This window comes from Lemur catta, chromosome 2 (assembly GCF_020740605.2).
Source record: "Lemur catta isolate mLemCat1 chromosome 2, mLemCat1.pri, whole genome shotgun sequence".
Lineage (NCBI taxonomy): Eukaryota > Metazoa > Chordata > Mammalia > Primates > Lemuridae > Lemur > Lemur catta.
Window position 1 is genome coordinate 54,876,122 of NC_059129.1, and position 20,998 is coordinate 54,897,119.

Sequence of the window (20,998 nt, forward strand, 5' to 3'; positions counted from 1 at the left end):
ACGTGGGAAACATGCTCACCAGTACCATCTTGCAGTCTTTGAGGATGGAGAATTTGTGCAAGGGCAAGCCAAGCCCCCCACACTTACCTTAACAGCCCTATGGGATATGTCAGGAAATGCCATAGTAAAGGGCTTACTAAGCAGTGGAATTCTACTTTCAGGGAGCACAGTAACAACATGTAATCAGGCCAAGAGCTTTAGCCTGTGAAACATTGTATATACAGCAGCGGAACAGAGTTAGCCATAATTGGGAGCTACAGCATGATACAGATTCCATTATTTTCTAAAGAAAACATCAGTGAGGTAACCTTATGTCTTTCAATGTGTAATAAAAATCCTAATGTGTTAGACTGTCAATAATTTGCTTTTCAATGACCAAACTCATCATATATTCTTTTTCCCTTCTAACCTTCCCCCAAGAATAAAGTAATGGACCCCCATCACTCTTGATAGAGGAGGGACTATATAACTTTTATGTAAAACTACTCTTGGATTCCAATGTTGTATTTCAAATGAGCTATCTTAAAATATCTTTTACCTGTACGATAGACAGTATTTTCCACTGCTAGTTCAAAATTTATATTTTTGGATTTTAGAAATACATTAATTCCCTCTTCTTCAGTAACAAAGGTCATTCTGTTTCCCATAGCAAAGACTGTAAATATTGGTCCATACTGAAATAAAACACATAAACACAGATCATGTTAGTAACCATTTCTAAGCCATGGGTTATATTAAGACAGTTTTCCTCAAGAACCCCAACGCTGAAGTTATAGTCAAGAGAAAAATGATTATATTTGGTAATTCATTATAAATTTTGACTGTTTCACTCAAATCTAAATAACATTAATCTTAATTTGTTCTGTCTTAATATGTAATTTTTTTGATCATGTTATTTATATCTTCCTCTCTTATAGTATGAAATAATTAGAAAATGATAATTACAAAAAACAATTAGAATGTATAGCAACACTGTGATATTTGAACATTGTTTTCAAGATATTAGTAGGCTTATAAGCACCCTATAGCTCAATGTTGCTCAAGAAAACCCAAGCTGGTTTTTGTAGGAAATTCATAGTCACTCAAAAATGTCTTACAATCCTGTACACTTTTCTAATATGTTCACTTTCTTTCCAAAAATGACTATTCTACCTGAACACCTTGCCCACCCCTTTCCTCTCTGAAATAGTGTCCCTGCCTTGTAACTCACTGGAAAAATGGAGGCAAGTAAGTAAGAGCAGCCTCATCTCACCACCAAATCTTGCAAGGTACATATTTGACCCCTTCTCCATGCTTTCCCTCCTGTTAACACGGATGGAAGTTGCTGCCCCTGTGAAATGCTCACATCCCTTCAATTGTGTCCTATTAACAGATCCTATGCTCTCTTGCCTTCTCTTTGTTCTACAGTTGTGCTTTCTCTCTCTTTCATTAATGTTCACCTCTCTATCAGACCACTCTTAGCAGCCTACAAACATAGTTTAGCACAGGGTTTGATTGCAGGGGGTCCATGACCTAGTTGGGGGAAAATGTGTCATCATTTTCATTGACCTCTAACTATAATTTAGCATTTTCTTCAACTGTGAACATAGGCAACAAACCACAATCTTACCCATGACTCTATCATCAAAACAAACCATCAGAGTTTCATATCTCATTACAGTTATTATAAATAGCTCAAAACATCATTTATGCTCATCACTACTTCAGTATCTTTCAGTCATCTCTATTCTCCCCATAAGAGGGCACACATTATTGCGTACTACCAGGTAACCGTAGGCCCAAGAGTCATGGAACCCCCAAAAGTAAAGTCCCATTTTCTCACAGTAGTGATCCGGACACCTACACTGCTTCCCAATAGTCCCTCTCTACAATTGTTTGTTATCAACACTTAGAAGATGAGTCATTTTCATTGTTTGTTAAAGTTTTGTTAAAATGAAAATTCTTAATTTTCCATTAAGAAGGTGGCCTTTTGCAATATCTACACACACGCTGGCCACAAGTATAGACCAAGAAGTTCAAACACATTGAATAGTTGAGATAACTGCTGACATGTGGCAATACAACCGGACAGTGAAACATGGTCATGCATAGTGTTATAAATTCTGCTAACAGTGGGTTTTTTTGTTTGTTTACTTTTCTTTTGTTCTTTTATTTTGTGCGATGTCAGCAGCCTCAGTGTTATGAAGGCAAGCACATACAGCATGTTGTAGAAGTGATGCTTGTGTATTTTTTAGTTAATTTTTTTATTTTGAGATAACTATAGATTAGCATGCAATTGTAAGAAATATTACAGAGACATCCTATGTACCCATTACTGTTTTCCCCAGTATTAACATCCTGCAAAACTATAGTACAACATCACAACCAGACTATTGACATTGATACAGTTAAGATACAGAATATTTCCATCACCACAATGACCCTTCGTATGCCTAAGGAAGGCTGTGGGAGACAAAGATTTTCTTTAGGAAATATCATTTTTCATCTATCAGACTAGCAAAAGTTATAAAGAATTATGACATCCAATGTGGCCCAGGATATGAAAAGCTAGGCAATTCCATACACTCGAAGTAAAATAAAAAATGTATATTGTTACATCCCTTTCCAAGGGTAACACATTAATATAAACAATTTAAGTGTTCAAGTCCTTTAACTTGACAATTCTATTTCTAGTAATTTATCCTGAGAAAACAATCAGATAATTGCAAAATGTACAACTGCACAATACATATACGCGTGTGTGTGCACACCCATGCAAGATTGCTCATTAAAGCATTGGTTGAAATAAAGAAAAAAAGTTGGCAGCCACCTATATACACAACTCATGAGATTTAAGTAAACTATTATATCCTCATATGATAATATGTAGTCATTAAAAAGAAGATTCAGAGAAATATTTAAGAACATGGGAAAATTATTCACATGTTAAATTCAAAAGCATATAAAATGTCATTATAATATTAGCTTATTATTGTTTATTGAAAAGTATGCAAATGTATAGAAAAAAGGCCAAAATAATATAAATACACTAAATTTTTACAGTATTTATTTCTGGTGTGATATTCTAGGTTATTTTTATATTCATCTTCATTCTCTTCAATATTCTCTTAAGTTTTTTACAAAACTGGAATCTCAGTGATTCTGAGGGTAAATGATCAGTGGTATACATAATGCTACTTTGTACAACATTATTCTACAAATGGAGCTAACTAAATAGGAACCTATGTGAAGAAAGAGTTACCACAGAAAGTATTATTAATATAATACGTAATGGTGATTAATATCATACAAACTTATTAGACAATCAAATCCCATAAAATTTTGTTGGTGGGAAATTGAATAAAAATTGAAAGGCTAACAAAGGTCTGTTCCCTAAAGTGCTCAGACATTTGAAAGATACTTTAAGGACAAAAACATCTACTACAAGATGGATTACAAATCTCCTTGGGATGCAATAAAAATGGAGCTCATCATTATCAAACAACAAAACCAGCTGAAAATACAGTGCCTGTTAAATTGATAAACACCAACTTTGCAAGCAATTTTTACAATATCTTGGTGTTAATTCCAACTTGGATACGAATTTATTACTCATTTTCACAAATTTAAGTTGTATTACACTTCTGTCTTTCCCAATTACTGCAAGCATTTACTTAATATGTATACACTTAAAATTTAACTTCGGTGAAGTAACTAGCACTTTTGTTAGTTTCTACTTCCAAAAAGGCAGGTGCAAGCTGTGTTATATTTCATGTCTTCGGCAAAACTTCGCATAAGTCCTGGGTGTCAACTGTTAGTATAGGAATTAATAAATAACTAGATCCTTTAGGTCCGGATAGCAGGCATGTTCCCCCTATTTCAACAGTGCACTTGAGATCCAAACAAAGAAAACAAACAAAAAACCCACATTATCTCCTTTGGAAACCCCGCCTGTCACGGCTACATACCTTGATTCTTGCTTTCTCTATGAATTCTAGAGGGGCTTTTCCAAACTCAAATCCAGCTCCAACCCAAGGAATCCAGCCTTTGATGCACGGAGGTCTACGAAAATTCTTCCACTGGAGGAATAAGAACAGAGCAACGCAACCTAGGATTGCAATCACTGTTGAGGAAATTAGTTCCATATTTTTGTCCAGCACTTTGACGAATCACAGAAGTTTGAAAAAGTCCTGCTGCCTTGGCACTGGCTCCTTTCCCGGGTCTAGGGAACCCGCCCAGCCTCCCAAACTTTCTGCTGCAACTTGTGCAACCAGCTCTCCTTCCAAACTGTAGCTTCCTTTCCCCGCCCCAAATTTTTGGTGATTTTTGCATCATTGCTCCCTCCCACCTCCACTTCTAAAAGTCCTGGACGCGGCGGAAAAAATTCAGGGCTGCGCCGCGCTGGGTCGATGGGAGGAAACACGCGCTGTTGCCATGGAGACTGGCGGAGGCGCTGCGGGCGCCCAGCTGCCAGCCAATCAGAGAAGTCGCTGAGCCCGGCGGACTACATTTCCCAGAAGCCTAGTGGGTTCTGCTTTGTTTTCCTGCTCTGGGGCGGGTTTCAGGGGGCAGCTGGACCACTACAGCCTGAGACTGCCAGGAAGGCTGTGGGTTTCCCGGGCCGAGCGGAACGGGGGAAATGGTTCCCGCCCGGCCACTCGCGGGTTGAACAGGGGCCGCCCTGGCAGAGTGGCGGCCAGCTGCGGCGCGGTGCACCGGCGAGGAGGGGTGCGTTGTCGTCCTGTCCTGCTGCTGAATGTCCGTCCCGGAGGATGATGAGAGGCTTTTGCCGCTCGCCCAGAGATGGCCCCGAGCGAGCAAGTTCCTCCTGTCCGGCTGCGCGGCCACCGTGGCCGAGCTAGGTACCCGGCTGCCCACGCCTGGGCCTCCCGGGCAAGTCGCCGTGGCGCTGCGCTGGGGGAGGGACGCGCGGGCGGCTCGGCTCCAGGCTGTGCGCATCCCGAGAGGTTGCGCCCTCTTCTTCCACGCCTGCCTAGCGATGCTGCAGGGTTGGGGAAGGCCAGTTTTGAGAGGAGAAGGGATTGGAGGTCTCTAAGGTGTTTTCCTTCTAATTTCCTTGGATACCTCCCTCAGGGATGTGCTATTGTTCTTGAATGTGCACTTTGACAAGCTTCATGAGCTGTGGTTCCTCTATAGGAATCATTTTCCCTTTCGTGAGGATGACCTTTTTAAAAACACAATCCAGTTTTCATCCTTCTTGAATCTCTGTGATTTATATTATTACACAACCTCAGTGTGTCGTTGTCTTTTGGGTGTAAGTTGTGGAGGTACCTTGTAGGACCTATCACTTACTGAGCATTCTATTCAAACATCTGCCCATTACTCGACCTCTTTGAGCTAACTTAACACATCTATACTGTGTTTACCTTGTAGGATTCTGAGAAGTCAGTAATGTATAAGTGCTAAACTCAAGGCAGGACACCCATTAATTGCGACACTATTATAATTACTACAATACTAGGGACTGTGGATATATAGTTGAAAAGACGAGTTCTGACCTTCTTATAGGCTGATGGGGAGAAATTCAGAGAAAGACAATTAGAATGGGATACTTATTATAATGAAGATTTATTAGGTGTCATAGAGTATAGAAGAAGAACAGTTACATCTGCTTAAACGAGTCAGAGAAAAACTTTCAGAGGCCACCTAGAGTGGAATCACGATGGCCTTGAATGAGCAAGTGGTGTTTATTCCAAGAGTTTTGTGAGTAGAGTGCCTGTGTGTTCCCTGTGAAGCCTTAACTGTCCATTTAAGATTGCCCATAAATTTTCTTGCCTGTTTGAAACGAAGAATAAAAAAAAGGAACAGTTCTGAGGCCTTATCATTTGTAAATGTACATTTGTAAATGTTAGTCGATCCTATTCTAAATGAGTTTATTTTGTATCTCTAGCACAGCAAGCACATGATCTTTTTTTTTCTACTCTTTCATTTTTGTCCTTTGGCCTTTCTATTTTTCTCTCTCTCTCCTTTCAAAGCTGATAGAGAATTTTTATTTTTTCATTGTTTTTACTGAAATAAAATTCATCAACTTTTTAAAAAAAATCTAAAAGCAGATTGCTGAATTAGATATATTCCCATTTTTTTCCATTGATGTGACTCAATGGCTTCTTTACAGGAATATTCCTCCTGTTAATAATTCATGGGGAGAATTGTGTGGGGGATAGGGATGGGAGGCAGAGAAATCAAAATATGGATAGTTTTGAGTACAAATTAATTTAGGAACCTGAAAAATTATTTAAGTACCTGTAAGAAAACAAAAATTATTTTGAGAAACATAGTCTGTGATAATATAGAGGCTCCTATTTCTTAAGACTTTTCAGGTTTCATATATCAATAAAACATTGCTTGAAGTTTCTATATGCAAGCTACTTCTGTTTTAGAGAAACTATCAGCAGCATATTAACTTTTCCAAAGATCAGTGGTAGGATTTAATATTCTCTTCCCTGCTGCCATCAACTCTGTTTTCTCTTGGAAAAGGCATACTAGGGTTTTATATCAGGTGGTGGTCATAGAAAAGTCTTATGTAATGTCATTAATGTTCATGAACTTGTCTGAATGTTGTTATTTCAATCATATGGGACATTTTATTTTATTTTATTTTTTATTTTTATTATTTTTTTTTTTTTTGAGTCAGGGTCTCACTCTGTTGCCCTGGCTAGAGTGCTGTGGCATCAGCGTAGCTCATAGCAACCTCAAACTCCTGGGCTCAAGCAATCCTCCTGCCTCAGCCTCCTGAGTAGCTGGCACTACAGGCATGTGCCACCATGCCTGGCTAATTTTTTCTATATGTATTTTTAGTTGTCCATATAATTTCTTTGTATTTTTAGTACAGACGGGGTCTCACTCTTGCTCAGGCTGGTCTCAAACTCCTGAGCTCAAACAATCCACCCGCCTCGGCCTCCCAGAGTGCTAGGATTACAGGCGTGAGCCACAACACCTGGCCTCATTTGGTACATTTTATATTATAAATTCATGAGTTTGAACTTCCATATGTGGGCCAATTAGCTTAACTGTTTTAAAGTAAAAGGTCTATCTCCAATTCAAAATTTAAATAAAACATTTTTTTACAAATATATTTGGTACTTATAAGGAGGCCATGAGTAGTGGAAAAGCAATTCAATATATGCTTTAATTGAAAGAGTACTGGTGTGTGACCCTTGTATTTAAAAGATGACATTGTAAACTCCATTACGTCTTCTGTATCTCAAACATCAAGTCAGTGATTCATGTGTATGTGGATATCACCCATGAAATTATGCAATCCAGCTTCATCTAGCATTTATCATGGTACATAAGAATATACAGTATTCTAAAGTTAGATCTTAAACAATTATGGCTACAGTCAAGGGGATGCCAGAGAATATGGATACTTTAAATTATTTTTCATTGGAAAGTGAAAATTGAGGACCAAAGTAGATTTTAAACTGAAATTTCTGAATAAAAGAACCCAAGGCTTGTCACTTTTTAATTTTTTGCTGGTGATCTGGAGTGGTCTTGTGCAATGATTCTTAAATTTGGGAGTGAGTGAGAATCAACTAATTCTGAACCCTCATCAACCTATTGGATTAGAATCCACAGGCATAAGGCTAGGAAATCTGTAATTAAAAAAAAAATCTCCCTAGCTGATTCTGATAAATTCTAAAATTTGAAAGCCACAGATCTGGGTAAAATATTGGTCCTATGATTTTAGGATTTTTATTTGTTTCTCTGAATGTTGTGGGTTTTTCCCTTCGTTTGTTTTTGTGTTAGCAACCTTTCCCCTCGATCTCACAAAAACTCGACTCCAAATGCAAGGAGAAGCTGCTCTTGCTCGGTTGGGAGACAGTGCAAGAGAATCTGCCCCGTATAGGGGCATGGTGCGCACAGCCCTAGGGATCATTCAAGAGGAAGGCTTTCTAAAGCTTTGGCAAGGAGTGACACCCGCCATTTACAGACACGTAGGTATTTATCTTGATTCTAGCTGGTAAGTTTGTTATGAGTTCTGTGTTTGTCTCCTCTGCTTTTCTGTTTAACTGTGTCCAAAAAGCAACTAGTTTTTTCTCTACTGGTATGATAAATGAATATTACAGTCTCTTAAGAAGAGAAAGATTAACTACCAATTGTCCTAAATTTTTAGAAATGCATACTGACGTATTTAGGAATGAACTGTCATATCTATAAAGTACATTAAAATAATTAGGCAAAAAAAATGAAGCAAATATGGCAAATATGGCAAAAATGTAAGCAATAGATAAGTCTCAATGGTAGATTAGAGGGAGTTATATATTATTTTCTCTACTTTTCAATATGTTTGAAATTTTCCCTAATAAAAAGTTTCACAAAAGTTTTGGAAGAAAAAATGAATAATATTTTTCTCTACTTTAGAAACTTTAAACACATGATTTCAATTTTTTATGTTTTTTGAAAATTAAAATATATTTACTACAATACCCAATCTTGTGAATCTCTGTCCCAAACATCTGAGACCAGACTACTCTGAAAGAGAGCAGGGAGCACTGCCTAATCCAACTCTGGCAATAGAGCAAAGGCCACATAGGTGAATTTTGCCCCAGTTCCCCAGCCTACCTAACTTGCTATGTGGGTCTTTAGTCACTCTTAAAGGAAGATGGTAGTGACTATGCCATGAGAAGACTTTTCTGTTCTGTTTCCAAAGTGGCACTCACAGCAATAGGAGTTGTTGAGTTTTTAGTTTGTGGGCAGGAGAACATAAACTTGGCTTCAAAAGGAAGTAGGAAAGCTGTGACGTTTTCTCCTTTATATTCATAATGTTTCCTTAAGCATATAGTGACCCTTGATCAGAAAAGTGCCCAGTTCTAGTACATACTGATGTAATATTTTTAAAGATTAAGTTCCTCAGATGAGTAAATTAGAGTGTATCATCGAGAACTATCCAGAATTGTGCATGGAAATTGTTACTGTTTTTGCATGTACATTTTTTAATATCTTAAATATTTCATTTAATGTCTTGAAATATTAATAAAAGCTCTCTATATGAACACTATGTGCTGACTGTAACAATTTTGTCATCTATTCTTTTTTAATATTTTCTCCTTTGCATCTCGTTATTGTTTTGAGTTTTACTTCTTTTCATTTGTATTTTGTTGACCACCTTATATTGTTTTACAGTTAAGATTCATGTTTGATACTTGACTGGAAAATATTACATTAATATAATAAATTCTCAAACAAAGTTATATATGTTTATTCAGTGAAAACGTCTGCTGTTCAGCAAGGTATGTAGTAGGGCATTTGAAGTAATAAAACAAAAACAAAACACACACAGAGCCTGCCTAGAGAAGCTCATGGTTTGATGGAAAGATGGGCAAGAAAAACAAGTTAATTTCTAATATGTTAAGGAAAAGGCCAGCGAGGACCTTTTGAAAAACATATTGAGTTGAGTCTCAAAAGACTAGGAAGAAGTAGGAAAGCAGAGAAGGGAGAATCCATTCTAGAAAGATCAGAGAGTGTATGGGAAGGCCTGAGACTTACAAGAGCATGCCCCACCTCAAGAAACATCAAGAAGCCCATGTATCAGCATCACAGGGCTCATGAGAGAAAGCCACAGCTAGAGAATGACTAGGCCAGGTCAGAATGTTCTCTTATTTTATTAAACATAAAGCTCAATCTACCTTTTTCATGATTTTTTTTTTTTTTTAACCCAGTGTACTCTGGAGGTCGAATGGTCACTTATGAACATCTCCGAGAGGTTGTGTTTGGCAAAAGTGAAGATAAGCATTATCCCCTTTGGTAAGTTTTATTTTGAAAATAACATGTTATTGGCCCAAAGGCTTTAATGTTTACCCATTAGATTTATGTAAAATTATACATTTGTACCAAAATTGCCTTAAGTTATAGGCTTAAAAAAATAATTACAATATAAACCCCAAAATAATTGATCATTTACTGCACATTGTATACAGACATACGTGTATATACATGTATAAACAGAGATGGGCTCAAATTTTTGCTCTACTACTGTGTAACCTGGAAAAACTGCTTTACATTTTTATCTTTAGTTTTCTCTGCGTAGAGGTAATACCTACCATCAGCTGTTTGTTTTGTGGGATTAGATGGGATGATGAATGTAAGTGCATATTATTTATAATATTTATAACAGAAACAGAAAAAAATATGTTACTATAAATAATATACATAGAATTCCTTTAAATAAATAAAAAATAAGGAGAACACAATGAAAAATAAGGAAAGGATACCAATAGGCCATTCACAAGAGAAGAAATATAAATGTTCATTAACCACGTAAAAATGTTCAACCTCACCAGTAATCAGGGGAATTAATTAAAACTAACTTTAAACTGTTAGTGGAAAGGTATGTTACCATAATCTTTTTGTAGCATGAATTACCTATTAAAAATTTTAAAGTTATAATCCTTTGACTCAGATCTTTCTTTGTGATTATAATCATGCAGAAATACTTGTACGTGTGCATAAAGACACACACACACTCACATACTCAAAGATACTGACTGTAGCAGTGTTGATAGTGTTGGTAGCAAATCTAAAATTAAATAAATAAATATCAATTTGGAAGTAGTTGAGTAAGTTATATTTATACAAGGAAGCACAACACAGCTATTGAAAGAATGAGCTAGATTTTATATGACTAACATAGAAAAATGCCTAATATCTTTTCTGGGGTTAAAAAAAGTCCAAATCACAACTATAAGAAAAGGGCAGTAAGTAGAATTTCACCTTTCAGGCAAAATCTCTTGGTCCTGTTTTTGAAAAATTATAAGGTACTAAGATATACTAATTGCTTTCCCAGAGGTAATAATGATGGAATAGAATATTAATAGTCCTTGCATTTTTAGAATTTCCTCCAGAAGGGAAAAGCCTAGGTAAAGAGTTCAAAAAAAATATTACACTATGAAATATACTCTCAGGGTGGATTGGTTTGATGTCTTTTTGACCCAGTCAGAACCATTCCATCAGCCGGTAAGTATTTATCAGATGATTAGATTATGGTGTGCCATACTTAATACTGAGGTTATAGTAATGAAAAAGGCATAGTCCTGCCATCAACTTACAGAAACAAAGACAGATGAATAAATAATTAGAAACATGTAAAAAACACAGAGAGAGTGGTTATGAGATTTTCAAAGAGGGAAAAAATGCATAATGTGCTATGCTTATCATTGTGTGGGGTAACAGACATTCTCCTAGGTTGGTGGAAGTGCAAGTTGATACAAGTTCTATAGAGGGCAATTTGGCAGGATCTAGCACATGTTATGTAAATGTTCAGATTTCTTAGTTTAAAGTTATGCTAGTTGAATAAATTATTGTATATCCATAAAATGAAATGCTGTGAAAATATTAAAATGAATGAGACAGCTCTATATGATCTGACAGGGGTAACCTTTAAGATATACTGTTAGGAAAACAAAGTACTGAACACTATACAACTTGACATTCTACATCTGTGCATTTAAAAAGGAATACTTACACAGACATGCTTGTGTTGCACAAACTATCAATCATAACATAGTGCCTAATACTGTGGGCTCTGCACTCAGATTATCTGGATTTACATCTTGGTTGTAACAATCACTAGTTGTGTGATGTGGGCTGTCACTTAACTGCTCTGTGCCTTGGTTTCCTCATCCTTAAAGAGGGAATGACAGTACTAATGTCATAGGGTTGATGTGAGAATTAAATGTTATTTTTAAAATACTCAGCACAGTGCCTGACACATAATGAGCCTTCAGTGAATCCGTTGTTATTACCTCTGGGAAGGGATAGTAGAAACTAGTAATTGTCATTGCTTCAGTAGAGGGGCAGTAGGCGTAGGGGTCAGAAGGACCCTTTTTTCTTTTGAAGAGATACCCATTTGTATCTCTTCAAATTACTTTGTAGTAAAGGCAAAGGAAATACCTCTTTTCCCTAAGAGACGATCACAATAATCTGGTTAAAGGTGATTGGAGGTCTGCCGGAGACAAGAGCCGCAGGAATGGAGAGAAGAAGATGGATTCAAAGCATGTTGAAGCCTAGTCTTGCTCACCATTGGCTTTGAGAAGGCAGAAGGATGAGTCTAGGAATGGAAAAAGTTTCTTCAAAGAGAGAAATATTTTCAAACCCCCTTCATTGGGAAGACTGCTAAAGTAGTAGTTTTTAAAATTTGGCTTCTCAGCCTTTGTCTGTTACATCTATGCTGTTTTTTATTCTCCTGTTGTCAAAATTAAACTGCAATTAAATTGTCAGTTCAGATGTTTATATCTTTGAAGCAACTGCCCTTTCCTTTGAATTTCAGACCATGCCCATAAATCCAGATTTTAACTCCTTGTGGTCCATTAACCCTTCCATCAGTAAACAACCAAACCTCTACTTTCCTCTGTGACTTATTTGGGTCTATCCTTTTCTTCACTTTGTCTTAATCTCTTACTTAGGACCTGTACAAGCTCAGTATTGGTTCACTATAAAATTTATGAAATTAATGGCAACTTTTAAAAAAGCGTTTTCTTTTACAATTAGGAAATCAGTCATTGGAGGGATGATGGCTGGTGTTATTGGCCAATTTTTAGCCAACCCAACTGACCTAGTGAAGGTTCAGATGCAAATGGAAGGAAAAAGGAAACTTGAAGGAAAACCACTGCGGTAAGTTCTTGAATTAACTGATACCTTTCCTTTTCCCTTTGCCACCATCATGATTTTGAACATTTGCTTAATAGATTTATCATATAATGTTTAGTAAAGGCATTAATTCTGACTCTTTTAACTTAGAAGTTATATTCATTAGGAGGAGAACTAAGCTGGATCTTTCTTTCTTTCTTTCTTTCTTTTTTTTTTTTTTTTTTTTTTGAGACAGAGTCTCATTCTGTTGCCCGGGCTAGAGTGAGTGCCGTGGCATCAGCCTAGCTCACAGCAACCTCAAACTCCTGAGTTCAGGCAATCTTTCTGCCTCAGCCTCTTGAGTAGCTGGGACTACAGGCATGCACCACCATGCCTGGCTAATTTTTTCTATATATTTTTAGTTGTCCAGCTAATTTCTTTCTATTTTTAGTAGAGACGGGGTCTTGATCTTGCTCAGGCCAGTCTCGAACTCCTGAGCTCAAACAATCCTCCCGCCTTGGCCTCCTAGAGTACTAGGATTACAGGTGTGAGCCACTGTGCCTGGATCTTTTCTTTGCATGATGAAGTGTACATGTTCTCTACCAGACAAATTATATGTGCACGTAGTTCTTTGCTGCTGTTCCCAGCCAAGGCAGCTAGACTTTTCCCCTCCTGTAGATTAATATAAAGAGTTGGATTATTAAAATTTTCCCTGTTGTGAATTCCAGGTTTGCTTTTGTGGCTTGGTGTTGTTGAAGTCGCTTAATATTTCTGGTCTCTGTGTTTTCATGTTTAAAAGAGGGTTTCTCAAAAGGTTTACATGACGGTTAACATGCCTGGCTCATTGGTGCCAGAAACGTTGCTTTCTTTCCCTTTCTCCAGGAAAAAAGGAAAGTAGCAAAGTTAACCTTGCATATTTTTCCCACTTCCTTATTGAGTCTCATTTCTCCAGATCCTGAGGCCTTCTTTTTCCCTAGTGTGTGAGAGATTTTTTTATTATGGCTTTGTGATATAAAATCCTCCTATTACATTACTCTATATTATTGAAGTTTGCCTTTCTTGAAAGGACTTCATGTCTAACAATTTACTGAAATACTACTTAGCCCATTTCCAAGCAGAAAAATCTTGCAGATTGATAGATCCTTCCCAGGAAAGAGGGAAAGTACAGGATGACTTGAACTGGGTACAAAGAGATCTGAACACTCCTCTGAATGCTACAGGCTTGCAGGGGAGCCAGGGGCAAAGGGTTTGGGGCCATCTTTGGGAGTTCACCACTGACCACTGCTCTCCACTCCCCACCTCCTCTAGCTAACTCAGTGGAAAATAAGGTTGGGCTGCTGTAGCCCAGGCTCCCTTTCAGCCTTCAGAAAAGGGAGAACGTGCACAGCACTCTGATGTAACCAAGTAGTTTGCAGAATCCCAGGGCCCATTTTGTCATCTTGTAACATCTGTGAGTAGCGGGGATAAGTGATGCTGCCTTGATTGGATAGAAGGAGAAAAGTGGTTATTAGGATCCAGAAATATCTGACTTTTTAACTGATAACCCAGTGTTTTTTTTCCTTCTCTTTGTTCCTAATATTGGGAATTTCTGGTTTGACTGTATTTGATGTTGTAGTAAAGAATATGAACCTTGAGACCAGACAGCCTGGAATTCAAAGCCAGCCTTTACCATATTTTAGCTTTGTAATCATGGTCACATTCCTTAACTATTCTAAGCCTCAGTTTCCTCAAATATGAACTGGAAAAATAATATTATAGATACCTCATAGAGTTTTCAGGATTAAAATATGTCTTATGTATATGAAATGTTTGGTACTTAATAAGTGCTCAATAAATTTTGGCTACAATGATCATCATTCATGATTATAACTTCCCATGTAGCATAACAGCAATTATTCATATTCAATTAATTTGTCATATTATCTTTCTGGTGAGAGTCAGAGAATATAATGCCTGAGTAAAAGCCATACAGCTAGTAAGTGGTAAAGATAGCATCTGAGTCCAGGTTTTTCTGACTATATACAGCCCAGACTTTCCTTTTATGCTAGAGGTCTCCATAATAGGTTCATGCTTTAGGACCATTCCTCACCTGTCTACAGAAAAATGAGCAAAATAAGGATAGCGAAGTAAATTCTCATAGAGCTAAAACTGTTCAGTTTTAAGAACTCTTATTATAAGATTGTCCTTTGTACTAGTTAGTCTAAAAATATCATTTCTTTTATGAGATTATGTGAGAGTCAATGGTTTTATAATGTTCTTTGGTAAAATTAAAAAATTTGCAGGTCTCCCTGTATCATCAGTAAAATTAATCCAGAAGTCTGATAACTACTTTGAGTTATCAGACTACTGTTTCCTCCTATCATTAATATGGGCACTGATGATATAAAATATCAAGAAAGATATTTTAATCTGTTTAATAATCTGAGAAGAATAGGATGATAATTTATAAAAATTTTCATTAAAAATATTTAAATCAAATGTTGCCTTTTTTCCTAAAGGATCATTAAATTTATCTGGAAATTAGACTTATATGGATTGCTAACAATTCTGGATAAATAAGATGTTATTTTACTCCAAATTATAACAGCTATAGGTGACATTTATCCAATTAATTTTATTCTGTACACAGGAATACATAGAGTTTTCACATTTTATTGTTTTTTTTTTTAGATTTCGTGGTGTGCATCATGCATTTGCAAAAATCTTAGCTGAAGGAGGAGTACGTGGGCTTTGGGCAGGCTGGGTGCCCAATATACAAAGAGCAGCGCTGGTGAATATGGGAGGTAATGGAAACTTTGTGGAATTCTGAGAAGTCGTAATTGCCTTAATAATTATAATTATAAGCACTCATATCAGGTAAATGAAAAGTTTTATTTTATTATTTTTAATAATGTGTATTGGTGACAGGCTGCATAGATGTTGTAATGTTATAATTGAATATCTTCTTTAGAGCATTTTCACTTTATTCTACTTTTATGCATGAAAAGGATTTCATAGGACAGGCAAATTGTGACAATAAGGAGACAAGGCCAGACTATTTCTAAGGTCTCCTCTGCAGTCCAAACCCTCCTTTAAATTTAAAACTGATATGTATAACTATCTAATAGTCATTATATCCTTACTCCTATTCCTAAATAATCCATCTTGTACAGCCCAGCACCCTGGGCTAGAAACCTGAATGTTTCCTTAACTCATACCTACTCCTCACTTCCCATATTCACTTACCAATGTCTTCTGTCTTCTAAATACTTCTTAAACATTTTCCACCCTTCAATACCTACTACTTTAGTATCCTAAAAATGACTGTTTCTACAATACCAACCACCAAAACCTCTCATCTACACCACTGCCACAGCCGTCTAACTGGTTTCCTCCTACATCCTCAAACATGTACCCTGTATCCAGAATGATTTATCTGAAACACAGATCTGAACATGTTATTGGTGTCCTCAAAGCCCTCCACTAGCTTCTTATCGCACACAGAATAAAGTGAAATTTTGGAACATGACATAGAATGTTTACAAAATCTGGTCTGTGCCTTCAGGGAACTGAGCAATTCATTGATTCTGTTCCAAAGAGCAAAGCAGAAAGTCATGAGCGGAAAGGTTCCACTGCCTACACATACCACACTGTTTTTCACTTTGTGCTTTTTGTCGTCTTTCTTCTTCTATGTAGTTTTCTTAGTAGATCTTTAAATACTCAGCTAAAGTGTCTTCTTCACCAATGCACTTTTCCTGCACCTGCCACAATCCCTTTCTCCATGTCCTGTAGTGTTAGATGCCCTTTTATGTGTTTCTGTAGTCCCTTGTGTTTATTGCTACTATTGCTCGTATCTCATTTCATTGACTGCTACTATGTGCCTATATCTTCCGCTAGATTATGAGCCCTTTGAAGGCAAGGACTATGTGTTATTCATCTTTATTTTCCCAGTCCTTCATGTGTAGTAAATAAACATTTGATGGATGAAGTAATCAACGAAAGAATCCTTTCTAAGACCAATCATATGAGTCCAAGAAATTGACAAATGGCATTTTCAAGGGTTCCATAAATATATCACTTAAATATCTAAGGAAGTAAATCTGTTTTCTATTTTGCTATTTCAGTCCATCTAAGCCTACCACATCATAGTGGTGGATATTTTGATTTTCAGGAAATCTTTCTGATTGTAGCTTCTCAATTTGTTATTTCAAAATCTATTGCAACCTGGATTTCTCTTCCAAGTTCCAGCTATTTACTCAGAATCTTCATTTGGATATCTCAAGTAGATCACTTTGAATGTGTCCAAATCAAACTCCTCTATCAAACCACTTCCTTATCCATTATTTGTAATCTCAAAATACATCACTTTCCTTTCAGTTGTACAAGCCAGAAACCTAGACATGATTTTTGACTCTTTCCTTTAACTTGCTCCTTATGTGCAATCAGTCACCAAGTCTAGTCAGCTCTATCTTTCAGACATATCTCAAATTCATACACTTCTCTCCATCCCTGGAGGTACTCCTTTGTCCAAGTATTATGTATCCCCTTCTGTTGGATCACTACAGAAGCCTCCTAACTTTGGTCTGTCTATATCTACCATATGCCTTTGAAACTGGTTTTTTTTCAAGGTCACCATTGCCTATCATCTTATTTAAAATATTTTAAAACTGTGAGTTTTCATCTTTGTCATCTCCATAAATAACAGCTCTATCCTTTAACATGTTGACGGCCACACTAGAAAAAAATTTTTTCCTTGGGGCCACAGTGTTTTATTACAAAAATAGAATAAGAACTTCAAAAACAATATGATCCTTTCTAATTTAATGAAAAATTTGTTATTTTTATGTTTTCTGTGTGTTTTCAATAAAAGAGTAATATAAAAACTTGAAAATTAGTAATGTAAAAAGTAATGTGAAAACTTGAAAAATAGTTCATAAGGGTGAAGTGTTTTTCCTGACTTGTCAGGCTCAAGTGTAATTTAAAGGTAAACATAAATAGAAAAATGAAATTTATTGATTTCTATTCATTTAAACCAATTTAATGTTTAGAATTAAATTGTCAGTATTAATTATAACAATAAGTACATCAACAGGTAAGATTTTCACGAACCAACTGCAAGATTTTGCCCAGGGGGCCACCCATCATGTAACATGTATGCTATAGCATGGCAGCGTGAGTTGCCTGTGCACCATGCAGCTCCCAAGGTAAAGAGACATGTGAATTATATATGCTTCATGAGGCCCCAGGCTCAAAACTAGTGTGAGTTAAATACAAGTCACATGACAGTTAATGTGCTAAATTATTCACACTCAAAGCCTTGCAGTCATCTTTGATGTTTTCTCTCACTCCATATTCAATCTTCTGGCTAATCCTGTTGATTGTACCTTTTAGAAGTTATCCAGAATCCTATCAGGACTCCACAATTCCCTTATCTAAACCATCATCATCTCTTGGCAGGATTACTGCGATAGTCTCATATCTAATCTGCCTTGTCTCCTTACAATCTACTCTTAACAGAACAGCCAGAACAGAACTATTTGATCCTATTAAATAGTACCCCAGGGTAGTCCCTCCTCTGCTCAAAACCCTCCCCTGGTTTTGATGCTCTCTAACATCTGGACTTTGCTACTTCTTTCATACTCTGTTTCTGCTAGACCAATTTTCAGGCTGTTCCTCTAATCTTCCAAGCTGACTCTTGCCTCAGGGCTGGATCACACACTGTTCTTTTGCCTGAGACACTTTCTCTTTGATATCTGCAGAGGTTATTTTCTCATGCTTTCTTTTAGTCTCTGCCCAAGTGATACCTTATTGAGAGGCCTTCCCTGATCATCCTGCTTAAAATTCTTATACACTGCTCCTCCCTGCTCTCTGGTACTCCCTCTCCCCTTTCCTTGCCTTATTTGTCTTCAGAGCATTTACTTTAAGAGCAAGTACCATCTGAAATGCCATGTAGTTTGCGTTATTTATTGTCTCATCCCCCAACAGAGAGCAGGAACTTTTTTGTTCATTTTGTCCCAGTTCTTGGAATAGTGCCAAATATGCACCCACATATTTGGTGAATGATCAAATGGACCTATCCATTCTCGGCTCACTGCAGTTTACTTCCCTGTACTTTAGTGTGGGTGGTCCTTATAGAACTCCACCATTGTGATGTCCCCCCCACCCCTGTTCAGAATCCTCCCATAGCTCTTTATTGTCATTAGAAAAAAGTAGAAAAGGGTCAATGTGGAATAATGGTCAGGACTTCTTGTTTATAAGTGACAGGATCTCAACTCAACCTAATTTTGGCTAAAAAAGGAATTTATCAGCTCAAATAATGAAAGGCCCAGGGGTTGAGCAGACTTTACACATAGCTGAATGCAGGTGTTCCAATGATACAGTTAAATGTCTCTTCCTCTTTTCCTCTCTCTCCATCTGTAGCTCTGCTTTCCTCCGCTTAAAAATAAGAGTGGTATCTTTCATCCTGGTACACATTCCTGCCCCAAGCCTAGCATATTCTTGACATAAAAGACATTTACTGTTGAACAAATGAATATTTAAACCTTCGTTTTCCATTGCCAGATTTAACCACTTATGATACAGTGAAACACTACTTGGTATTGAATACACCGCTTGAGGACAATATCATGACTCATGGTTTGTCAAGGTAAGTGATTGTTTTTGTTTGACTTTTTCTGGCTTTTTTCTATATTACCTCTTCTTCCATATTTGGCATAAATTCTAACATTTAGGCTCTTTTAATTAGGAATCTAGTGATATCACCGTTAGAGAAGGGCTATAGTACATTTATAAAGCATGATTTTCTTAAAGTCTGTTACAGTTAAAATGGATACTAGATACACGAAGTTGCAGGATATATAAGAATAAACCTCCCAAAATATTTACACCTTGATGGGGCCATCCCAGGAACAGGTTCTGATGATCGACTCTCCAATTCAGTTCAACAGATGTGTTTGAGCACCTTTTATGTTAAAGGCACGGTTCAGGGCCCTGCAGTGGGGACAAAAGAGGTAAACTCAACTCCTGCCCATGGAACTTTCCAAGTATTAAAACACTATACAGCAAATGCTAAAAGAAAGCAACTGGTTACTCTAAGGTTCAGAGGAGGGAGAAAAAATAACCACTTGGCAGGACCCACAAAAGGAGTACAATTAGATAAGAGTTTTGAAGGGCTTTGGCTCTTCACAGAGACAAGAAGGACATTCCAGGAAGGGATAATACCTTAATATCTTTGTAACACAATTTAAAATTATCCATTAGAATGAGTAATTTCACAAATGTCTATTATCCTTGACATTATAGTGTTAGCTTCTGATCTTGTTTTGAAATTCTAGAACCCCCCTTATGCTATTTAGACAATCTCAAAAGTATATTAATAATGTCAAATCAATGATATTTGGAGATATTTAAACACACCAAGAATATTCCTGACTCAGGGCTTTCGCACGTGCTATTCCATCTGCTTCTAATACTCTCCCTTCAGGTTGTCACATAGACGTATCCTTTCCACCACTCAATTCTGCTGTCACCCCAAGAGCCTTTCCCTGACTGCCTATCACCCAGTTACTCCCTATCACATTCCCCATTTTGTTACATAGCCCTTATCAGCATCTGAAATTATTTATTTCTCCTCCGCCTCTCTCCAAGTAGAGTAGAAGCTCCTCGAGGACAAGGTCTTACCTCTCTTGTTCACTCCCTGAAAGAATGCCTGGCACCAGCAGGTGCTCAGTGCATACTTTTTGACTGACATTCCTTTTTTTTAATTTTGTTCTACCTCTTTAAGGAATTAATTTAGCATTAATTTTAAGCTAAAAGAGCATTATTATGAAGAATATATAATAATATATTTGGTATTCTTTCTAAATATCAAATACTCTTTCTTAAAATAGAAACTACTACATCTTATTTTTCCATTTCAATTACTTGTATTTATAGTTTATGTTCTGGACTAGTAGCTTCTATTCTGGGAACGCCAGCCGATGTCATCAAAAGCCGAATAATGAATCAACCACGAGATAAACAAGGAAGGTAGCTAGAAAGTCTTCTATATTCATGTGCTTCAGTGGCTATAATAATATTGTTCTTTAAAGATCCTTTCCTGTGTCTATTCTTGATATTTTTGTGTTCAATGAGAAAATTGTTTTTATGCAATTACCTGCTCTTTGTCCAATGAAAAAGTGCTATGTGTTTGGGGAAATAAGCTAATTAACAGTTACATTAGTTACACACAAGATATTCCTTGTGACTTTATTGTTTTCAAAGAGTTTTTGAAAGTATACTCTGCCGAGAATTTACAGAGCACTTTATTCAGAAGCTTATGACTTAGAGGTAACATGGAGACTTTTATGTGGGATAAAATAGTATATTCTTTCTGGAAGAAATCAGGGGGAGTGAATTCTAAGTATAAGACCAAGGATGGGACGAATCAGAATAGTCAACCTTGAAAATATCT

The 20,998-nt window shown here is 36.8% G+C and overlaps 2 protein-coding genes across 7 annotated transcripts in view; one reads left to right on the top strand and one right to left on the bottom strand.

The window, feature by feature from the left end:
- Positions 1-4,384, bottom strand: part of LOC123632914 (24-hydroxycholesterol 7-alpha-hydroxylase) — an 88,763-nt gene extending 84,379 nt beyond the window's left edge. Inside the window, exons 1-2 of the mRNA XM_045543676.1 lie at positions 3,948-4,384; positions 539-674 (exon numbers count right to left, since the gene is read on the bottom strand). Of these exons, the coding sequence (XP_045399632.1) occupies positions 539-674; positions 3,948-4,124 (313 nt within the window). The 5' untranslated portion in view covers positions 4,125-4,384. The remainder of the gene's footprint in view (positions 1-538; positions 675-3,947) is intronic.
- A 71-nt stretch (positions 4,385-4,455) lies between these two features.
- Positions 4,456-20,998, top strand: part of SLC25A27 (solute carrier family 25 member 27) — a 30,058-nt gene continuing 13,515 nt past the window's right edge. For 4 of the 6 annotated variants that reach the window (XR_006733504.1, XR_006733505.1, XM_045543678.1 and 1 more), the window contains exons 1-7: positions 4,506-4,841; positions 7,750-7,941; positions 9,663-9,747; positions 12,490-12,612; positions 15,238-15,350; positions 19,108-19,192; positions 20,482-20,574. Coding sequence is in view for 4 of the 6 variants with exons in the window: in XM_045543678.1 (XP_045399634.1) it covers positions 4,736-4,841; positions 7,750-7,941; positions 9,663-9,747; positions 12,490-12,612; positions 15,238-15,350; positions 19,108-19,192; positions 20,482-20,574 (797 nt within the window). In the remaining 2 variants the exon portion in view is untranslated. Of the gene's footprint in view, positions 4,842-7,749; positions 7,942-9,662; positions 9,748-12,489; positions 12,613-15,237; positions 15,351-19,107; positions 19,193-20,481; positions 20,575-20,998 lie in introns of all 6 variants that reach the window. The other 2 variants (XM_045543677.1, XM_045543680.1) reach the window with 1 other exon arrangement.